General features: G+C 29.1%; 1 protein-coding gene across 5 annotated transcripts in view; it reads left to right on the plus strand.

Moving 5' to 3' along the window:
• Window positions 1-22,212, plus strand: part of LOC142235042 (translational regulator orb2-like) — a 136,089-nt gene that overhangs the window by 23,204 nt on the left and 90,673 nt on the right. For all 5 annotated transcript variants that reach the window (XM_075306262.1, XM_075306258.1, XM_075306260.1 and 2 more), the window contains exons 2-3: window positions 10,836-11,420; window positions 11,530-11,849. In XM_075306262.1, coding sequence (XP_075162377.1) covers window positions 11,396-11,420; window positions 11,530-11,849 — 345 coding nt within the window. In that variant the 5' untranslated portion in view covers window positions 10,836-11,395. The remainder of the gene's footprint in view (window positions 1-10,835; window positions 11,421-11,529; window positions 11,850-22,212) is intronic.

Genomic DNA, 22,212 nt, shown 5'->3' on the forward strand with positions numbered 1-22,212 from the left:
TTGTTGTAAACGGAATGACATATCGCGTCAACAAATATTGCAATGCGAAGACGATGTGGACAAAATTTTACTAGACGTCACGACCAATAAACACTGGAAACGTAGATCTATGATTCAAAATAATGCAAAATCTGTAAATGTTGATGGTGATGATGATGATGGCGAAGAAGAAGAAGAAGAAGAAGAAGAAAATGCTGATTATGCTTCTCCCTTATAAACTACATTATTGTTTGTTTTCTTGAAATATTCAAATAAATCATTATGAATAAAAATTGTTATTTTAAAAAATTTTGTGATTTTGAAAACCATATTGTTAGTTTAAAATATAATTACTTTAAAATTTTGAATGTAAACATTAGAAGCGTTTCATCGGTAGATAAATTTAATAGATTTAAAGAAATGGTGACTGGGTTTCCCAAGTTACCAGATATAATTTCAATACAAGAGACTTGGTTTCGAGACGATATATCACAAATTTATAAACTTCCAGGGTTTACCAATATCCACTGCTGTAGAGGAGACGGGTATGGTGGTACCTCATTATATATACGGAATTGTTTCCATTACAGTGTTGAAATTTGTCAAACTCGAAATTTCGTTGAACTTATTGTCATATCAGTTAACAATTTTAAAGTGAACGGCAAGTCTTTAAAATTAGTTTCGTTTTACCGATCACAGAGATGTCAGTTGGTTGATTTTCTGAGCATAATTGAAGACATTTTAAAATCATATGCCCAATACCCTATCATTATTCTTGGGGATTCAAACGTCGATTCCCTGGCAAATTTACATTATGCAGATTTACTTAGTACATTTCAGAGTTATAATTGCATGAATGCACATAATCTGATTACTAGGCCATGTAGTGGCACAAGTATAGATCAAGTGTTCAGTAATTTTGTTGAGTCCATTAGTATTGATTCGGTGGAGTGTGATCTTTCGGATCATAACATAATATTTTGTAAAGTGAGAACCAATAGGAACACAAATGACTACATTGAGGAAACGAAAATGGTTTGTGACTATGATAAAGCAAGAAGTGTACTGCAGAATGGATTGCCTCCTGATTACTTATTGATGGATGTTTCAGATTTGACAGGTTCGGTTATTAGCGCTATGGAAATGGCTATTAGTCAGTCGACCGTGGTCAAAAAATATATTACCAATTTGGGTTTTAAATTATCGCCATGGATAAATACGAGCTTGCAGAACTTGATTATTTACAAACGAAATTTGTTAAAAAAGAGACGAAGGTCAAGGAATAAACACATATTAGATGAAGATCTAAAAAGAATTGGTAAGATTATTAAGAGAGCTTCTGCGATATGTCGAGAGAGATACTACATCGATAATCTCATGTTTGCCGGCAATGATATAAAGAGATGTTGGAAATTCATTAACAATACTCTTGGCAGAACTAAAAGTAAGGAGATGAAGTTGATAGATTCCGGAGGACAATTAATAACTAGTGATGAGATCAAGGCGAATACATTTAATGATTATTTTGGAAATATAGTAGAAGAACTGAGACAAACTATTGAGGTGAATTTGGGTGATACAATAAATGATCTTCGTACACTTCGTTCTGTCAATAAGCGGTTTAGATTTGGGAATGTTGGGATTCAAGATGTAATTGAGGCGGTACGAAATATTTCTGTTGGGAAAAGTCCCGGCTATGACAATATATCTCCAAAATTCGTAAAAGAGAATTGGGAAATTCTTGCCCCAGTTCTGCATACTATATTAAATAAGATGATATCAACATCGACATATCCGGATGCTTTAAAAATTCAGAAAATCATTCCGATCCCGAAGGAAACTAACGCTATATCAGTGGATAAATATAGACCTATATCAGTTTTATCAACCGTTGACAAAATATTTGAAAGAATTATATATGATAAGCTACTTAAATACTTTGAGGAAAATGACTTTATATATAAATTTCAATTTGGTTTTAGAAGAGGGTGTGGGGCTCAAGATGCAGTAGTCAATGTTGTTAGATTTATCTGTAGTTCTCTGGACGAAGGTTACAATGGAGTTTGTGGAATATTTTTCGATTTTACGAAGGCGTTTGATCTTGTGGATCATAATATTCTGCTAGAAAAAATGAAATATTATGGAATAATGGGCGATGAGTTATTGCTATTTAAGAGTTACATGACCAATAGAAGGCAGTATGTTCATATCAATGGCTCTAAGAGTAATTTAAGAGATTTTAAGTTTGGGGTCCCTCAGGGGAGTGGCCTAGGGCCACTTCTGTTTATGATTTACCTAAATGATTTAAAGAACTTGCAATTAGACGGAAAACTTGTGATGTTTGCCGATGATGTTGTCTTATTCTATCCATACAGGGATGCTATTGTTCTTAGGACTTCTATGGAGAGGGATGCGGCGCTAATTTTTGAGTTTGCTAGGCTGAACAGGTTGATAATTAACCCCCAGAAAACAAAGCTTATTAGGTTTAAGCCTAACTCTAGGAGCTTAAATAATGATTTTTATGTGCATATAGATGGGAAACGTGTTCACGAATCGCATTATGTTAGATATTTAGGATTGACTTTGCAAAGTAACCTATCGTGGAATATGCATATTGAGGATGTGAAGAAAAAGATAGCTCCGGCGATCGGAATTTTGTTCAAGTTTAGTAGGAGACTGAGCTGTAAGACAAAATTATTGATATATCAATCACTTGTTCAATCACACTTGAATTATATGGCAATTTGCTATGCATGCAACGGAAATGGTGCAGTATTAAAATCTTTGCAACGAATGCAAAATAAGGCATTAAAAATAGTGTATAATCTCCCTCTGACGTATCCTTCGATCGCTCTTTATAGTGAAGTGTGTAAAACTATTTTGCCAATACGCGGTACATATGACAATCAAGTTTTAACGTTTGTTTTTAAAAATTTGTATAAAATTGGACATCATACTATAGATTATGTTCAAAACCAATCTCACTTTGTCACAAGAAACCAAGGCAACCTGAGGATTCCTAGATGTAGATTTGAAAAGTGCAAGCAACGTATTGATTATATTGGAGGATTAAAGTTTAATAGCTTGCCCCCCGAAATCAAAAATACTCGAAGAATTTCAATTTTTAAGAAAAGATGCAAGTCGTATTTATGTGAAAATATTGAAACGCTCCTTTTGTAGTTTTTTTTTTCTTTTACTGTTGGATTTATATTTGGAATCACATTATATGGTATATATTCAACTAGAAATGTATTTTTATAAGACATAAGTTTAATTTTGCCAGCTCGCCTCTACAATGCCTATAGTTGGCGCTGAGGCCATTATTTTTTGTGAATTTATTAAAATTGTGAATAAAATATTAATAAAAAAAAAAAAAAAAAAAAAAAAATGCTGAAATGGCATGCAAAGCCGTTGTCGTACTTTGTACTTTGCGGAATCCATGTTGATGATTAGCAACTGGAAAATTCTCCACAAGGCTGGGGAGGAGTAGTGCATCAATTGTCTTGGCTACTGGCGGGAGAAGTAAAATCGGTCTGTACTTCACCCTTGCTCGAGTCTTTGCCAGGTTTCAGTAACGGAATCACCCTACCCATTTTCCAGACATCGGGTATAATAAGCGATTCTAACGTCCGGCGTTCAGAGGTTATGAAATCGGAGGGTCAGTTAATAGTGAGAATTGTGGAGAGGTGATCTGATGCCAGTGAAATGACGGGTTGCCAGGATAGGTCATTTATCAGACCAGGTGACGCTAAAGATATATCTGGCGAACTGCTGCAATCACCCATAATTCTCGTGGGCTCCTCTTCGTTCACCGTGCAAAATATGGAGTCATCTATCTGCTCTGCCAAAGCTATGCCTCTCTGGTCATTACCTAGGAGAGAATGCCAATGTTCATGGTGGGCATTAAAGTCTCCTACACAGCTACCAACCGGAGGTATATACACATTGCCTTTATCTCGGCAGCCCCAGACTTGACTGCTACCCCCATACATTCCATATACGGGTCACCAAAGCCAAGTTGTCTTTATTCTTGCTGTCAGGTGTATTTTTTTTTCAGTGTATCATGAAAGTATCCAAACAATCACTTAACATCTATAAACTTTTTCAATAATGGTTGGCATAAACAAAACAGACACGGAATATAGACCATAACACAAAAAGTAGTTTACCAATCCATAGAGAGAGAGCGCATGGTCCAAATTCATTTTGTTCAAAATAACAATGAGTTCATTCCATTACAATAAGCTTCTTCCCTATTCGAATGACACAACAAAAGTGCACAATAGACCAATAATAAATGTTGATGTGGTAGTAGATTCTTGGGTGAAGAGAGTGGAGGAGCTTTTAGCATACAACCGACACATTTTGTTAATATGCTGTTTTGTTTTCTTTTTATGTCACAAAATTGAAAAGAATTCAATGACTATTTTGGCAGATTTTGATGAAAAATGGAAATCCCCATATACCAGCTTTTAATTCACTAAAAGGAATATTTTCCCAAAAAGACGATATTGTTGTCTGGAAAATTTGGAGAGCATATCTCCATATCTCTCCGATTTAGGTTGAAATTGAGGGTTACGAAAAGCTGGCTTCGACATTCTTGGACAAAAGGTCTTTAGTCGCTTTTCTACATTCATATCTTTTCACTGGTCTAAAAAATTAATAAGTATGAGAGAGAATGGAGAGCAGCGTTGCCAGAATTGTTTCACAAAAAACCGCTAGATTTGTCCAAAAAACTAGCCAAAAAAAGCTAAAAAATTTTAAAAAATAGCTAGAAAAAAGCTAAAATTTTTTGTATCAAAAGTCACATTTTTGATTGAAATTTAACAAACTTAAAGGCTTTATTTCACTTAAAATGCATATTATTTTAATTGTATTCATTTTAATTCAATTTCTGTGAGACTGTAAGCAAATTTAAGTCATATTAGCTCTGTTTGCGTACTCGATACATTTTGATTACTATCACAAATTTTTACTGGAAGTCCTTCGTTTATATTTCCTAGTAAAAACATTTTTCCCAGTAAACTTGCAATTGCCAGCTGGTTAATCATCAACAAGTCCAATGTGCGATATATTGCATAATGTCACATAGAACTGCATTAGAAAATATCAATATATTTCTATATTCGGTTCCAAAGATTTTGTACACTAATGATTTTGGTATTGATTCCGAATCAAATTTGGATTTAAATATTCGTTTTTTTCAGCTTTTTCTTCATGAGCTATCACAGTGCTTTAAAAACGTGCTAACGACAACTTAAATTTCCAAATTCAGACTCGACTTTAAGTAGAAATTATTCTATGTATACGTTTAAATTTCCAAATTCAGACTCGACTTTAAGTAGAAATTATTCTATGTATACGTTTTTAAAATAAAATGTTGAAAAACCTCTTCTATTTTTGAACGCTATTTTGGTTTGTGGTCAAGATACAAAAACTTCACAAATTTAAAGACTATTTCATTAATTTTAAGAATTTTTTTTAGAATTGATCCTAGCCTTCTTTCATGAAAAGATACCCATTTTTAAGTTGAATCACTTAACTATAAGGACAAAAAGAATTTATCGGCTATTGGACAAGGAAAACAGTTTATATAAGAGAAATTCACAAATGCTATTATAACCAAAATTCGCGTTCGTATTTTAAGGAAATGAAATCTTTGGCCTCACCACAATATTTTTTCAATGTACAAAGCAATTCACATCTACTATTTTAATTTAGTAATATCATAATAACTTTAGAATAAAAAGGATAAACGAGTCAAATGCTAATATTCCTAATAATTTACTGACAGTTTATATAAAGAATTGAAATATGTGGAAAACCTTATTCTGGCAGCAAGGCTTAGATAAAAACGAAGTTTTATCCATATTTCAATAGGAACATGTCGAAATTAAAAAAGCCAAAAATAGCTAAAATGGTCATGAAAAAAGCCAGAAAAAAAGCTAAAGGCTAAATGCATTTTTTTCCCGCTAAACGTCTTCAAAAAAAGCCAAATCTAGCGGGAAAAAAGCTAAATTGGCAACGCTGATGGAGAGAAAGTAATTAACCCTTTCACTACCGAAATAAATCTAATGTTAAAAACTTATTTTTCATCTGTTTTTAGTTGTACTAACAGCATGTAGAACAAAAATTGTCATTTTTAAAATCTACCTCAATTACTTCAAGAGAAATATGAGCTTGTTTTGAAATTTTGATTCATGAATTGTGACCAAATGGCCTTACGAAAATAATAGCGCTATTTGGTCTATAATATCTTTCAAAGTATGAGAAAAAATACAAAAAAGAACCCGTAAAAGTATCAGCAATAGTATTTGTATAAATGTCCATTTACTAGAAACAAACAGTAGAAAAATTGTCTTAAATTTTCGTATTTTTCGTTTATTGTTAAAGAAGTTTATAAAAATTTATTTTAGACCTCACCAATATGGACAATATTTATAGCTTATTTAGATTAAAGCATCTACTTTAAAATAACATCGAGAAATAACACGAAACTAAGTGGGAAAATAGAATTTGGTGTCTTTTTCGAATGTCCTTCTAAGTGGACATCGGTAGTGAAAGGGTTAAAGATCAATTACCCATTTCTATCAAGTAAGCGAAAATTTAATATAAAATAAATTTGCATTCAAACTCGACTTTTTCATTTTTACGGCCTTAAAATTCAGGTCAACATCAAACGTCGAAGAATCGATGGTCTATTAGACGACTTCTAATGCTTTATACTATTTCGAATATCGGATACAAACATTATACAAACCGAATATTTATATGGTCTTTGTATACATTTATATATTTTTGCCATGATGGGTCTGCGTTAGGTCTAGTTGAACATTTTATTAGGTCGTTGTCATTCGTGTGATAATAATATGTGGCGATGATGATGATGCCGTTTTTTATAATCTACTTCTCTTCTCTTTGCTCTGTGGCATTTATTTTTCGTTTGGGTATTGTGTGTGTTTGTGTATTTCTCTCTCTCTCTCTCTTTGTATCTATGTTCAATGCGATGCTCAATTTACCTTAAGTGCAAAGTGTGACATGAAGAACAATTGGGTTATACTTGCGCTTTTTGATGGTGGTCCAATTTGCTTTGTTTAAATGTCGGACACAGTAGTAACCAATTATGAGTATCACTTATAGTCGAAGAGCTTTGGCATATGTGCTTATTACATTCAAATTGAAATTTAAAGAGGACCCCCATTTGAATATTTACAAAAACAAAACTAAAAAAAGAAACAAATTGTAGAACATATGAAAAGTTTTATTGTTTTTTTATTTCGAAATAAATTGAACATAAATTTAATTATTGTAGAACAATAAAATCTTGAACAATATTTCATGTCAAAATCTAGGATCTTTAGACTGAACAGAGTCAACATACTTATTGTATACTTTTAGGCTTGTCATTTTAGTCTAAAACAAGAAACTTCTCAACTAGAGGTGTGCACGTGACACGAAATTGTCGAGACTCACGAAAATTTTCGCGACTCACGCGTGAGTAACGAATTACCCTCACGAAAATAATCCCGCTCACCAACATAAAACCCTTAAGAGTTAAATTCATTTACAATTTTAGGGACACCTGGGATGTTGAAAGTGTAATAAAGCTCTCGATTTTAATAATTCTGATGTTTTCAGACTAGAGGTGTGCACGTGACACGAAATTGTCGTGACTCACGCGTGAGTCGTCACGCTCATGGCAACGGCGTGAGTGTGCGTGAGCGTGATTAAGAAACCAAAATGTCGTGCGTGAGCGTGAGTCACGAAAATATTATATTCGGGAGTGTGCGTGAGTAAAGATTTACGCTCATGAAAATAATCCCGCTCACCAACATAAAACGCTTAAGAATTAAATTCATTTACAATTTTAGTGACACCTGGGATATTAAGAGTGTAATAACGCTCTCGATTATAATAATGTTCATGTTTTCAGACACGTCGCTAAGGTAAATTACCCAAAAAATTGTTCGTGACTCACGACATTTTTCGTGAGTCACGATATTTTTCGTGAGTCACGGTATTTTTCGTGAGTCACGACATTTTCGTGCGTGAGTGTGCGTGAGTACAAATTTTCTTTTCGTGAGTGTGCGTGAGCGTGATTCCTACCAAACATTATCGTGCGTGAGTATGCGTGAGTAAGATTTTTCCGTCGTGAGTGTGCGTGAGCGTGAGTAAAATATTACTCACGTACACACCTCTATTTCAGACATGTCGCTAAGGTAAATTACTCATAAAATTATTCGTGAGTCACGACATTTTTCGTGAGTCACGATATTTTTCGTGAGTCACGGTATTTTTCGTGAGTCACGACATTTTCGTGCGTGAGTGTGCGTGAGTACAAATTTTCTTTTCGTGAGTGTACGTGAGCGTGAGTCCTACCAAGCAATATCGTGCGTGAGTGTGCGTGAGTAAGATTTTTCCGTCGTGAGTGTGCGTGAGAGTGAGTAAACTATTACTCACGCGCACACCTCTATTCCCAACGTATATCTCTCATATACAATATAAAATAAATATATATCAATTGTTTTGGTCTATGAGCGAAATGTATTTTGGTGTTGAAGTATTCTTTGAAAAAAGAAAAAAAGAAGAGGAGTACCCCACTTAAGTTTGAATTATAATTTATTCAAATACCAAAAAATGATAGTATCAGTCATCATTGTTAATTAAATAGTTAATTGATAAAATAATTTTTTTTATTATTATTTTTTTTTAATTAAAAGCATCTTGCAGTCTAAAGGGCTTTTCCCAAATAAATTTGACCAACATACTTTTCCTCTGTTGGTTAAGCTACTCTTGTAGATTAGGCGACCCATGGTTTTAAGCTGAAATCAAAAAAAGTAATAATAAATTAAAAAATGGTTAAATCAATTAAATTTGTAATGATATTTATTTATTTTTGAAATTCAATTAAAATTTTAAAAAAAGTGTTGGTTACATTTTTTTTGCGTACACAGAAAAAAATTTCACGAAAATTTTTTCCCATTACAATTTTAAATGAGTTTTAAAAAATATTCAATTACAAATTTAATTGATTCAACAAATTTTTTAATTGATACAAAAATCAATCACAAAAGTTAATAGTATGAATTAATTTTTTAATTGACATTCAATTCGTTTTTTAATTGATTGAAGACATTTCAATTAAAAAATTAATTGGATCAATTAATATCGTGATTGAATCTGAAAAAAAATTTTTGTGTGTAGTGAAAAGACAAAATCTTTGGAACCGGACAAAGTTTTTTTTTCAGTGAAGAAAACCAAAGCAGAAAAAACCTGTGCTAAAATTGACTTATTTTTTAACCCCCATATTCATAAAAGTTAACGTAAACATTAAACCTACTATTACCATACAAATTCCTTCGATAAACTGTCAGTAAATTATTATGAATATAGACGTAAGTTTATTTTATTTTAGTTTATTTTTATAATTCTTTCTTTTAAATTAAAATAAAAATATATCTAAACTGTTGGTGTTATTTTTTTTTTTGCGTATTGAAAATTCAAAATCTTTGGAACTGGCCAGAGCTTTTTTCCAGACTCGTGCTAAAATTGATTTATTTTTATTGTAAAAAAACTTGTTTTAATTTATTTTGATAATTATTTAAGAAATTTTCTCTGGTCCAATAAAATGTTCCCAATAGATAACAGGTTGGCTGATAAGTCCCCGGTCTAACAAAGAAAAACACATTTTTTTGGTCAAAATTCGTTTTTATTATTCAACATAGTTCCTTCAAGAACGATGATTATAACGACCTTCCAATTTTTTGATACCATGTTGGTAGTACTCCTTCGGTTTTGCCTCAAAATAAGCCTCAGTTTCGGCGATCACCTCTTCATTGCAGCCAAATTTTTTCCCTGCGAGCATCCTTTTAAGGTCTGAGAACAAGAAAAAGTCGCTGGGCCCAGATCTGGAGAATACGGTTGGTGGGGAAGCAATTCGAAGCCCAATTCATGAATTTTTGCCATCGTTCTCAATGACTTGTGGCACGGTGCGTTGTCTTGGTGGAACAACACTTTTTTCTTCTTCATATGGGGCCGTTTTGCCGCGATTTCGACCTTCAATGTTTATTGCCAACATATATTTTTCTCCGCTCGAAATTTATTTTTACAAAGACAAAATGCATGATTTTCGCGACAATTACTCTAGACAACTACTCTAGATAAGCATTAAATGGATGCGGCAACCATGTCCAAGCATGTTTTTTCTTTGCGTGTGGGAAACGTCTTCAAACAAATTGTTCACTTTTGAGATGTGTCCGCTTTTCAAAGTTTGAGAGGTTTCACTGTACATCCATTCAGATAATTTGCAAAATGAAATGAAATTATGTTTTAATTGAGTGACAATATCTTTGAAAATACTATTGACTATAAGAGAAATTGTCTTAATGATAAAATAATTTGTTATATATATGTGTGTGTGTATTTTATTACAATTGTAGCGTGACGTTTTTTTTAACTCAAATAAATAAAAAAATGTTTCTTGTTTTTTTTTTTATTTTCATGGTACCTAACAAAATGATATGGATACTTGCACTAATGTCACTTGGTGTACTTGCCTTGGATATTATATTGCCATGGTTATGACTATGATGATGATAATGATGATGATGATGAATTTCTTTTTCACCTGAACTACTTGAACTGAACGCCAAAAACCCCAAATCATTGACTGTTTCTCTCTTGTTTGTGATGATGTCTTTGCGCTTTTGTCATGATGATGAATTCTTTGAATACACGCGTGCCCATTTATATCTGGTACCCTACTACATATACACATATGAATTACGATGGGAATCATTTGCTTTTGTTGGTCTAAATAAACTACTACTCCGGTTGCGGTGACAATCTAAAATTAGGGCAATAACAAAAGATTCAGAAGCACCCCAGACAGCCAAAACACAAACAGCCAGCACTGAGCTGAACCCGAACGCTACAAAGCACTCCTCCTCATAATCATCTCAACTATAAATTTAACAAGACTACAACGAGCCAAAAAACAAGAACAAGAAGAAACAGTAAAAGACGAAAAAGAAGAAGAAGAAAATACAAAGTACACCAAAAAAAAAAAACAGTGTCACAATTGTATTGACGTCTTTTTAGCAGCAACAAACCATTTTGTTGCTTATTTTGTTTAATAATAGCAGCAAAAAGAGAAACAAAAGAAGAAAGACGTGTCATTTAGACGAAGACAAATTCGGAAGAAAACAAACCATAAAAAAAATTGTCACTTTGTCCGTAATAATAAATTAGATCGTGATCAAGAGAGGAGGGCTGTCCGTCCGCCTACAAAGGAGAAGAAGCCCACAAAGTAACATAATTTTTTAAACAAAGACACACACACACATAGAAACCAAAAAACGGATCAACCTATCAACCAACTATTCATCCCCAGCTCTAAAATCCAAACACATAGAAAATGGATTCATTAAAATTATCAAAAGGTAAGGGCATAGAAACCCCCTTTATTTCTCTAGGAGGACTAATTGAAATGTAAAATTTTTATAAGGATTATTTACAACCTTTTCTCCTTTTTTTATGTTTTTCGTTTAGGTTCATCAAATTCAACCTCAGCCAACAATGCCTCCTCATCAAGCACAAATAAATCGTCAGCGGCGAGTAGCTCTAATAATAGCAGTAGCACCAGCACCAATACCACAGTACCCATAACGGTGCGTTTCAATGCTGGCGATGAATGTATCGATGATTTATTCCAGTCATTTCATAATGCAAACATTTCATCGCAAGGAGGTAGTGGTGGTGGCGGCGTTCATGGTGGTTCCAACACAAATCTTTCAGCTGGAGGCGGTGGAGTAGATTCACTATCGACAAGTCCTTCACACCAACAACACCATCCATCTGCTATGAATAATGTAAGTAAAAATAATATTTTCTTCCATTTGCCAGTTATATAAATAAACAAATGATGGTCTTTTGTTTTATACCCTACACCAGGGTTTAAGAACCTTGTGCAGATCATGTAACGTGGTAAGGGATACAAAAGCTGAAAATCGATTTTCTATCAAAAGTCGAAATGTGTTTTTTTATTTGTAATCTTCAAATTTGCTAATCGACATTTGATGTTGGCCAAAATTGACTTATCGATTTTTAACGATAATGTCGATATTGCATTAAAAGGGGAATATAATAAAAAATATTTCTATGGTAACTCTGAGAGTATCTGTACCTGATGGCACATATTTTAAAAATTATTTTATAAGCGATACGTGTGTACAGTCATACGATTAATATGTATGCATATGTAAAGCAATCAATTTTAATTTCTAATACCACCCTACATTTGGCGTTAAATTGAAAATTGAAATACACTGAAATTATTAACATTAACAAAATGAGGAATATCTTGAAATTTGAGGCCAATTCTTCATCTCGTTACGTCAATAAGCAAACTGAGAAGACTCTTTGGTGTGATTTGGTGGTCCGGCAGGGTCATTGGACCTTCTTTCTGGAAAACAAGATTAGATCACCAGTTACGGTGAATGCATTGCGTTAGAGAGTTCCATGGTATTGACTATTGACATTTGAAATTAAATATAAATTTGAGGCTTATTATCAACTACGTCAACAAGCAAATTCGTCGCTCCTGGGCTCGTTGAACCCAAAATATATTTATGAGAAACCTCTCATAAATACATTAGACCATTAGACCTTCTTTCTCGAAAACGAGGTTGGTTCAGCAGTTACGGTGAATGAATTGAGCTATCTAGTGGGATTTACTTTCCAAAAGATGGCGCTATGTATCCAAAACAGTTTTTTTTAAAGACGACTTTTCTCGGATTATAAAAACCACACTATGTGTTTTTTTTCAAAACTGATGGAAGTACTTCTCAAAACAAATGATCGGATCCCAAAAATCATAAAAACGCCTAATTTGGAAAGTAAAATTTTAATTTTATTGTCATAAAAATCAACGTAAAAAAATATTTCAATAATTTTTAAAACATAAACGCAAAGTTTTTTTTTTACAATGCATTTGAAAGTGTTTTTATATATAAGTTTATTGCTATACTCGGATCTGGCTACCTAGATTTGGCAATTTTATATTGAAATCACAAAACCGAAACCCGGTTTTCGAAACCTTTAAGAAATCACTATATAGATTTCATTCTCAATAGTCTTAACTTTTTTCAATAATCATGTCTCATCTACACTATCATTGTTAATGAGTTTTAACAGTAAGGCCGTTAATCTATTGAAATGTCTTTAACGTATTAAAAATTGCAATACTACCCCATCAAATCACATAATGCAATCAAAATATTATAATATCTTATTGTATGTGAAACTTGGGTTAGGTTAGGTTATGTGGCAGCCCAATGTATCAGGCTCACATAAACTATTCAGTCCATTGTGATAGCACAGTGGTGAACTTCTCTCTTATCACTGAGTGCTGCCCGATTCCATGTTAAGCTCAAATGACAAATGTGACATGTGAAACTTCGTACAAATAAAAATGAAATTGACGATGTTATGGTGATGAAATTTGGCACAAATTCGTGTTTTTCCTTCACACAAATCGATCTATGGGCAAAAAAAAATAACGAATCGTCTGAACTGATTAAATTTTAAAATATTTCAGTACGATATCTAAAATATTAAACTTTTTCTAGATCATCGCCTTGTAATTAAAATTTATGTTAGGGTGCAAGTGGAACCAAAGCTAGCCCGAATTCAACATCGTTCTTAGGCTGTTCTGTTGTTGTCGTCAAATTTATCTATGAGAACATGTTCATCCCATTGGAATACAACAACTTAAATTAATTGTTGCGAATAAAAAAAAACAACGAAACCAAACGATAAAGACAAATGCACTTAACACGCGTTCACAATGATAAATCCTAATATTAATAGTTGAACTAAAAGCCAAGTTAACTTTAAAAAAGAATTATCATAAAGTATTTTTGTTTTTCTTTTTGTATTTGTTGTCTACTGAAAATGAAAACCTAACTTTGTCACGTTTTTCCCTTGCTAACAGAAGTTATTTAGGTTTTAGTATTGGATTTCTAATGCATTCCGCGCTTCATGGAATGGTCTATAAAATTTTATCTTTAATAAAAGGCGAAATAATAAAATAAACCCCGTAACCCCCGGTTTTGTAATATTGATGGGGACATTTTATGTAAACTATTGTGAAGAAAAATTCCCAGGAATTCCCTCACTTTATTCCCGGTACCTCAACTAATCCCAGTTTCGATACCAAAAAGTTTTACAGCGGTGGATTATCCACTCACGCTAATAATGGTGACATTTCTGAAAAAAAAAACACTTCTTTAAGTGATTCGGACTCGTCTATAAAATGGAGGTCTCTTATCATTGAGCTAAACCTAGAATCGGGCAGCACTCAGTGATAAGAGGGAAGTACACCACTGTAGTACCACAATGGACTGAATAGTTTATGTGAGCCAGAAATATCGGGCTGCCTTATACCTAACCACGGTTGCCACAGTTGGTAGAATTCTACTAAAAATGATAGATTTTTTTCTGATTGGTACATTAGTAGAATTCTTGATGATTTGTTAGATTTTTCTAAAATATTCCTCTCCAACTAAGAGGTATTTCAATTTTCTCTAGAAATAAAATTTTGCCAAACATTTCTATAGATGTTGCTAAACTTTTCTTTAGAAATAAAATTTTGATAAAATTTTCTATAGAAATAAAATTTTGAGAAAATTTTTTTATAGAAATAAAATTTTGATAAAATGTCTACTAAAAATGATAGACTTTTTCTGATTGGTAGATTAGTAGAATTCTTGATGATTTGGTAGATTTTTGTAAAATATTCCTGTCCAACTAAGAGGTACTTCAATTTTCTCTGGAAATAAAATTTTGAGAAAATTTTCGATAGAAATAAAATTTTGAGAAATTTTTCTATTGAAATAAAATTTTGATAAAATTTTCTATAGAAATAAAATTTTGACAAAATTTTCTATAGAAATAAAATTTTGACAAAATTTGCTATAGAAATAAAATTTTGACAAAATTTTCTATAGAAATTAAATTTTGACAAAATTTTCTATAGAAATCAAATGTTGCTAAACTTTTGCTAAAATTTTGACAAGATTTTCTATAGAAATAAAATTTTGACAATATTTTCTATAGAAATAAAATTTTGACAAAATTTTCTATAAAAATAAAATTTTGACAAAATTTTCTATAAAAATAAAATTTTGACAAAATTTTCTATAGAAATAAAATTTTGACAACATTTTCTATACAAATAAAATTTTGACAAAATTTTCTATAGAAATAAAATTTTGACTAAATTTCCTATAGAAATAAAATTTTGGCAAAATTTCCTATAAAAATAAAATGTTGATAAAATTTTCTATAGAAATAAAATTTTGACAAATTTTTCTATAGAAATAAAATTTTGACAAAATTGTCTATAGAAGTAAAATTTTGACATTTCCTATAAAAATAAAATGTTGACAAAATTTTCTATACAAATAAAATGTTGCTAAACTTTTGCTAAAGTTTTGACAAGATTTTCTATAGAAATAAAATTTTGACAAAATTTTCTATAGAAATAAAATTTTGACAAAATTTTCTATAGAAATAAAATTTTGACAACATTTTCTATAGAAATAAAATTTTGACAAAATTTTCTATAGAAATAAAATTTTGACAAAATTTCCTATAAAAATAAAATTTTGACAAAGTTTTCTATAGAAATAAAATTTTGACAAAATAAAAATAAAATTTTGACAAAATTTTCTCTGGAAATAAAATTTTTACAAAATTTTCTATACAAATAAAATTTTGACAAAATTTTCTATAGAAATAAAATTTTGACAAAATTTTCTATAGAAATAAAATTGTGACAAACTTTTCTATAGAAATAAAATTTTGACAAAATTTTCTATAGAAATAAAATGTTGACAAAATTTTCTATAGAAATAAAATTTTGATAAAGTTTTCTATAGAAATAAAATTTTGACAAAATTTTCTATAGAAATAAAATTTTGACAAAATTTCCTATAAAAATAAAAATTTGACAAAGTTTTCTATACAAATAAAATTTTGACAAAATTTTCTATAGAAATAAAATTTTGACAAAATTTTCTCTGGAAATAAAATTTTGACAAAATTTTCTATACAAATAAAATTTTGACAAAATTTTCTATAGAAATAAAATTTTGACAAAATTTTCTATAGAAATAAAATTGTGACAAACTTTTCTATAGAAATAAAATTTTGATAAAATTTTCTATAGAAATAAAAAGTTAACAAAGTTTTCTATACAAATAAAATTTTGACAAAATTTTCTATAGAAATAAAATTTTGACAAAATTTTCTCTGGAAATAAAATTTTGACAAAATTTTCTATACAAATAAAATTTTGACAAAATTTTCTATAGAAATAAAATTTTGACAAAATTTTCTATAGAAATAAAATTGTGACAAACTTTTCTATAGAAATAAAATTTTGATAAAATTTTCTATAGAAATAAAATGTTAACAAAATTTTCTATAGAAATAAAATTTTGATAAAGTTTTCTATAGAAATAAAATTTTGACAAAATTTTCTATAGAAATAAAATTTTGACAAAATTTCCTATAAAAATAAAAATTTGACAAAGTTTTCTATAGAAATAAAATGTCGACAAAAATTTCTATAGAAATAAAATTTTGACAAAATTTTCTCTGGAAATAAAATTTTGACAAAATGTTCTATACAAATAAAATTTTGACAAAATTATCTATAGAAATAAAATTTTGACAAAATTTTCTATAGAAATAAAATTGTGACAAACTTTTCTATAGAAATAAAATTTTGACAAAATTTTCTATAGAAATAAAATGTTGACAAAATTTTATATAGAAATAAAATTTTGATAAAATTTTCTATAGAAATAAAATTTTGACAAAATTTTCGATAGAAATAAAATTTTGACAAAATTTCCTATAAAAATAAAATTTTGATAAAATTTTCTATATAAATAAAATTTTGACTAAATTTTCTATAGAAATAAAATTTGCCAAACTTTTCTATAGAAATAAAATTTTGACAAAATTTTCTATAGAAATAAAATTGTGACAAAACTTTTCTATAGAAATAAAGTTTTGACAACATTTCCTATAAAAATAAAATGTTGACAAAATTTTGTATAGAAATAAAATGTTGCTAAACTTTTATATAGAAATAAAATATTGACAAAATTTTCTATACAAATAAAATGTTGCTAAACTTTTGCTAAAGTTTTGACAAAATTTCCTATAAAAATAAAAATTTGACAAAGTTTTCTATACAAATAAAATTTTGACAAAATTTTCTATAGAAATAAAATTTTGACAAAATTTTCTCTGGAAATAAAATTTTGACAAAATTTTCTATACAAATAAAATTTTGACAAAATTTTCTATAGAAATAAAATTTTGACAAAATTTTCTATAGAAATAAAATTGTGACAAACTTTTCTATAGAAATAAAATTTTGATAAAATTTTCTATAGAAATAAAATGTTAACAAAATTTTCTATAGAAATAAAATTTTGATAAAGTTTTCTATAGAAATAAAATTTTGACAAAATTTTCTATAGAAATAAAATTTTGACAAAATTTCCTATAAAAATAAAAATTTGACAAAGTTTTCTATAGAAATAAAATGTCGACAAAAATTTCTATAGAAATAAAATTTTGACAAAATTTTCTCTGGAAATAAAATTTTGACAAAATGTTCGATACAAATAAAATTTTGACAAAATTATCTATAGAAATAAAATTTTGACAAAATTTTCTATAGAAATAAAATTGTGACAAACTTTTCTATAGAAATAAAATTTTGACAAAATTTTCTATAGAAATAAAATGTTGACAAAATTTTATATAGAAATAAAACTTTGATAAAATTTTCTATAGAAATAAAATTTTGACAAAATTTTCGATAGAAATAAAATTTTGACAAAATTTCCTATAAAAATAAAATTTTGATAAAATTTTCTATATAAATAAAATTTTGACTAAATTTTCTATAGAAATAAAATTTGCCAAACTTTTCTATAGAAATAAAATTTTGACAAAATTTTCTATAGAAATAAAATTGTGACAAAACTTTTCTATAGAAATAAAGTTTTGACAACATTTCCTATAAAAATAAAATGTTGACAAAATTTTGTATAGAAATAAAATGTTGCTAAACTTTTATATAGAAATAAAATATTGACAAAATTTTCTATACAAATAAAATGTTGCTAAACTTTTGCTAAAGTTTTGACAAGATTTTCTATAGAAATAAAATTTTGACAACATTTTCTATACCAATAAAATTTTGACAAAATTTTCTATAGAAATAAAATTTTGACAAAATTTTCTATAGAAATAAAATTTTTGACAAAATTTCCTATAAAAATAAAATTTTGACAAAGTTTTCTATAGAAATAAAATGTCGACAAAATTTTCTATAGAAAAAAAAATTTGACAAAATAAAAATAAAATTTTGACAAAATTTTCTCTGGAAATAAAATTTTGACAAAATTTTCTATAGAAATAAAATTTTGACAAAATTTTCTATACAAATAAAATTTTGACAACATTTTCTATAGAAATAAAATTTTGACAAAATTTTCTATAGAAATAAAATTGTGACAAACTTTTCTATAGAAATAAATATATAAAAGTTTAGCAACATTTCTATAGAAATAAAATTTTGATAAAGTTTTCTATAGAAATAAAATTTTGACAAAATTTTCTATAGAAATAAAAATTTGACAAATTTTTCTATAGAAATAAAATTTTGACAAAATTTTCTATAGAAATAAAATTTTGACAAAATTTTCTATAGAAATAAAATTTTGCCAAAATTTTCTATAGAAATAAAATGTTGACAAATAAAATTTTGACAAAATGTTCTATAGATTATAAACAAAAAAAATATTTTTTGCTTTAATCACGGAATTGATAATGTTAATCACCGACATCTATTTAATTATTTAATTAAATTTTTTTTATTTAAAAATTACAATAATTGATGCAATATTTTTTAAAATCAGCAATATTTTTTAAAATCAGTTTTAATTGAAAAAATATTGGATATATTTTTTCTGTGTAATAGCTACGTCATTGAAAATGTTTAAAATATATATTTGTACTAGGCTAACAAAGTTAACAATAAGTTTAATATACTTTCCTACACCAAATATTATAGAATAATCAAGTAAAATATGAGATGGGATTTCATTCTTAAAATGACGATAAAAGTTTTGTTTGGTCATCATTTATTTTACGTTCATTCTATATTCCCCTACCCAATTTATTTGTTTAGATATGTGTTTTGAAGAGGACGTCTTTCGAATTTAAAAAAGTTCCCATATATTTCGTGAAGTCAGTTCGTTTTGAAATATTGTAGAAATAACATGTCAACTGGTCAACTGGACTGACTCATAATCGAATAAGAAATGCTGATGTTTAACTCTAGTGCCGGGGGAATGGGTGTTTAAGATAAAAATATTGTTTATTGTGTATGATGGAAAATTAAACAATCAGTATAAAATAAATATTTTATTTTTGCTTCATACAAAGTTCAACGGTCATGAGTCAGCTTTTGTTAAATCTATGATTGTGATATTTTAAGGAAAGTGTTTTATTACATTTTGCTTGCCTTCATTCTTCTCAATACGGCGGCTATAAAATGCGTAAAACAAAGGTAATTAATTTTTCATTTAAGGCAAAACAAAAAGACTCAAGATTAGATTATTTCTTAAAATGTAGTAAAGGAAATGGAACTTGTTCTCTAAGAATTTCATATCTACCGTTTAAACACTTCTTGTGAAGTGTTTGATAAATGGAAGTAATTTTAAATCGAATATATCTGTTTGTTTTTGCGGCATGTTTTATTAACTTATCAATTTAATAATATAGTTTATGCCAAACGCAAATTTTTGGTTTCAAATTTTTTATTTTTATTTCTGTTTCTTATCTTTAATGTTCTTATTATGTGAACACATGCTGAAATAACTCCAACAGAGTCTTATCTATATTCCCATTGATGGCTGAGAAAATATTGAAATATTTTTGCAGTTATTATTGAGCATTCAAGGAAAGCGGGTCTATCAGTGTGATATTAAAAATGTTCAAAAAAAATCCAATATTTAAAGTTGTTATTTGGTAAATAAAATATATTATTATGGATATAAAATTAAACTTGTCTAATAAAAAAAGTTATACAAAAATTTTAATAAATCTAAAATTAAAAAAAGCAGAATGAAATTTGAAAATAAAAAATGGTAGTGTCATTAAAAAAATAGTGTCATTAAAAAGTGCTAAAAGGTTTACATATAAATTTAAAGTTGTCTAATAACAAAAGTTTTCAAAACTTGTAATAAATCTAAAATTAAAACAAAAACGAGTGAAATTTAAAAATAAAAATAGTGTCATTAAAAAAAAACGTAAGTGTCAAAAAGTTTAATTAACACGAAACCCTAAGTAAGAAGCATTCTTGGTGTTTTTTAAGATCTATAAGAAAATTTAAAAAAAGGATAGCCTTTGTAGCTACCCAGCAAAAAAAGCGTCTATAAGAAAATTAAAAAAAGGATAGCTTTTGTAGCTACCCAGCAAAAAAAGCGTCGCCAAAAAAGTAATGAAAATGTTCTTTTTGGATCCGGTAGTGGTGCCAAATTGACGCAGAAGCGATGAATTTAACATGGGCTTGTCATAGGACGGAAGTCCTCCATTTCAACAGCCGTTGCACTAAATTTGCATCACTTCTTTGGATGTGATCCGAATTCAATGTTTTGGATGAAAATTAAAAAAATCTGTTATATTTTGTAAAATAAATAAATTGTATATATTTTTTTATTCTAACGCTGAAACGTTTAGCCTCAAATATTTTCAAAAATGCAAAATTTTTTCAGATTGGATTTACCATTTTTTTCGACAAAATTTAAATAATTTGTACCATTTTATAAATTCTTACTCTGTTTTTAACCTATTTGAAATAAAAACATATGCACTAACTTATAATACCCTGTTCCACAGTATGGAGCAGGGTATAAAAAAGTTAACCTTACCCATTAAAAATATGAAAAAAGCAAGTTATAAAAATTGAATTAAAAGAACTTCCTGTGTAGTTAAAATAAAGAACATCATTGGGAGTACATCTTCTGGAAGTGCTTTTAAAGTTGTGCCTTTGGAAGAACTTCCAATTTTTTTTGCTGGGTAGTGCTTTAATGGTAGGCTTCTCGAAGTTGACTTTAAACTTTCTACATCACATTTTGGATTTTTAAGAACCATTTTTTTTTGCACACAAAAAATGTTTTTTTCTGATTCAATCACGAAATTATTTGATCCAATTTTTTTACTTGAAATGTCGTCAATCACAGAAATGATAGTATCAACTACAGTCAAAAAACAAGTAGGGAAAGTCTAAAGTCGGGCGGGGCCGACTATATTACACCCTGCACCACTTTGTAGATCTAAATTTTCGATACCATATCACATCCGCCAAATGTCTTAGGTTCTATATATAAAGGTTTGTCCCAAATACATACATTCAAATATTACTGGACCTGGACAGAATTTGATAGACTTTTACAAAATCTATAGACTCAAAATTTAAGTTGGTTAATGTTCTAGGGTGGGAAACATTTAAATCTGAACCAATTTTAAGAAAACTTCGCAAAAGTTTATTTATGATTTGTCGCTCGATATATATCTATGAGAAGTTTAGGAAAATTAAAGTCATTTTTACAACTTTTCGACTAAGCAGTGGCGATTTAACAAGGAAAATGTTGGTATTTTGACCATTTTTGTCGAAATCAGAAAAACATATATATGGGAGCTATATCTAAATCTGAACCGATTTCAACCAAATTTAGCACGCATTGCTACAATGCTAATTCTACTCCCTGTGCAAAATTTCAACTAAATCGAAGTTAAAAATTGGCCTCTGTGGTCATATGAGTGTAAATCGGGCGAAAGCTATATATGGGAGCTATATCTAAATCTAAACCGATTTCAACCAAATTTGGCACGCATAGCTACAATACTAATTCTACTCTTTGTGGAAAATTTCAACTAAATCGGAGCAAAAAATTGGCCTTTGTGGTCATATGAGTGTAAATCGGGCGAACGATATATATGGGAGCTATATCTAAATCTGAACCGATTTCAACCAAATTTGGCACGCATAGCTAATTCTACTCCCTGTGCAAAATTTTGAATTAAATCGGAGTAAAAGATTGGCCACTGTGGTCATATGAGTGTAAATCGGGCGAACGA

Source organism: Haematobia irritans, chromosome 4 (genome assembly GCF_050003625.1).
Source record: "Haematobia irritans isolate KBUSLIRL chromosome 4, ASM5000362v1, whole genome shotgun sequence".
NCBI lineage: Eukaryota > Metazoa > Arthropoda > Insecta > Diptera > Muscidae > Haematobia > Haematobia irritans.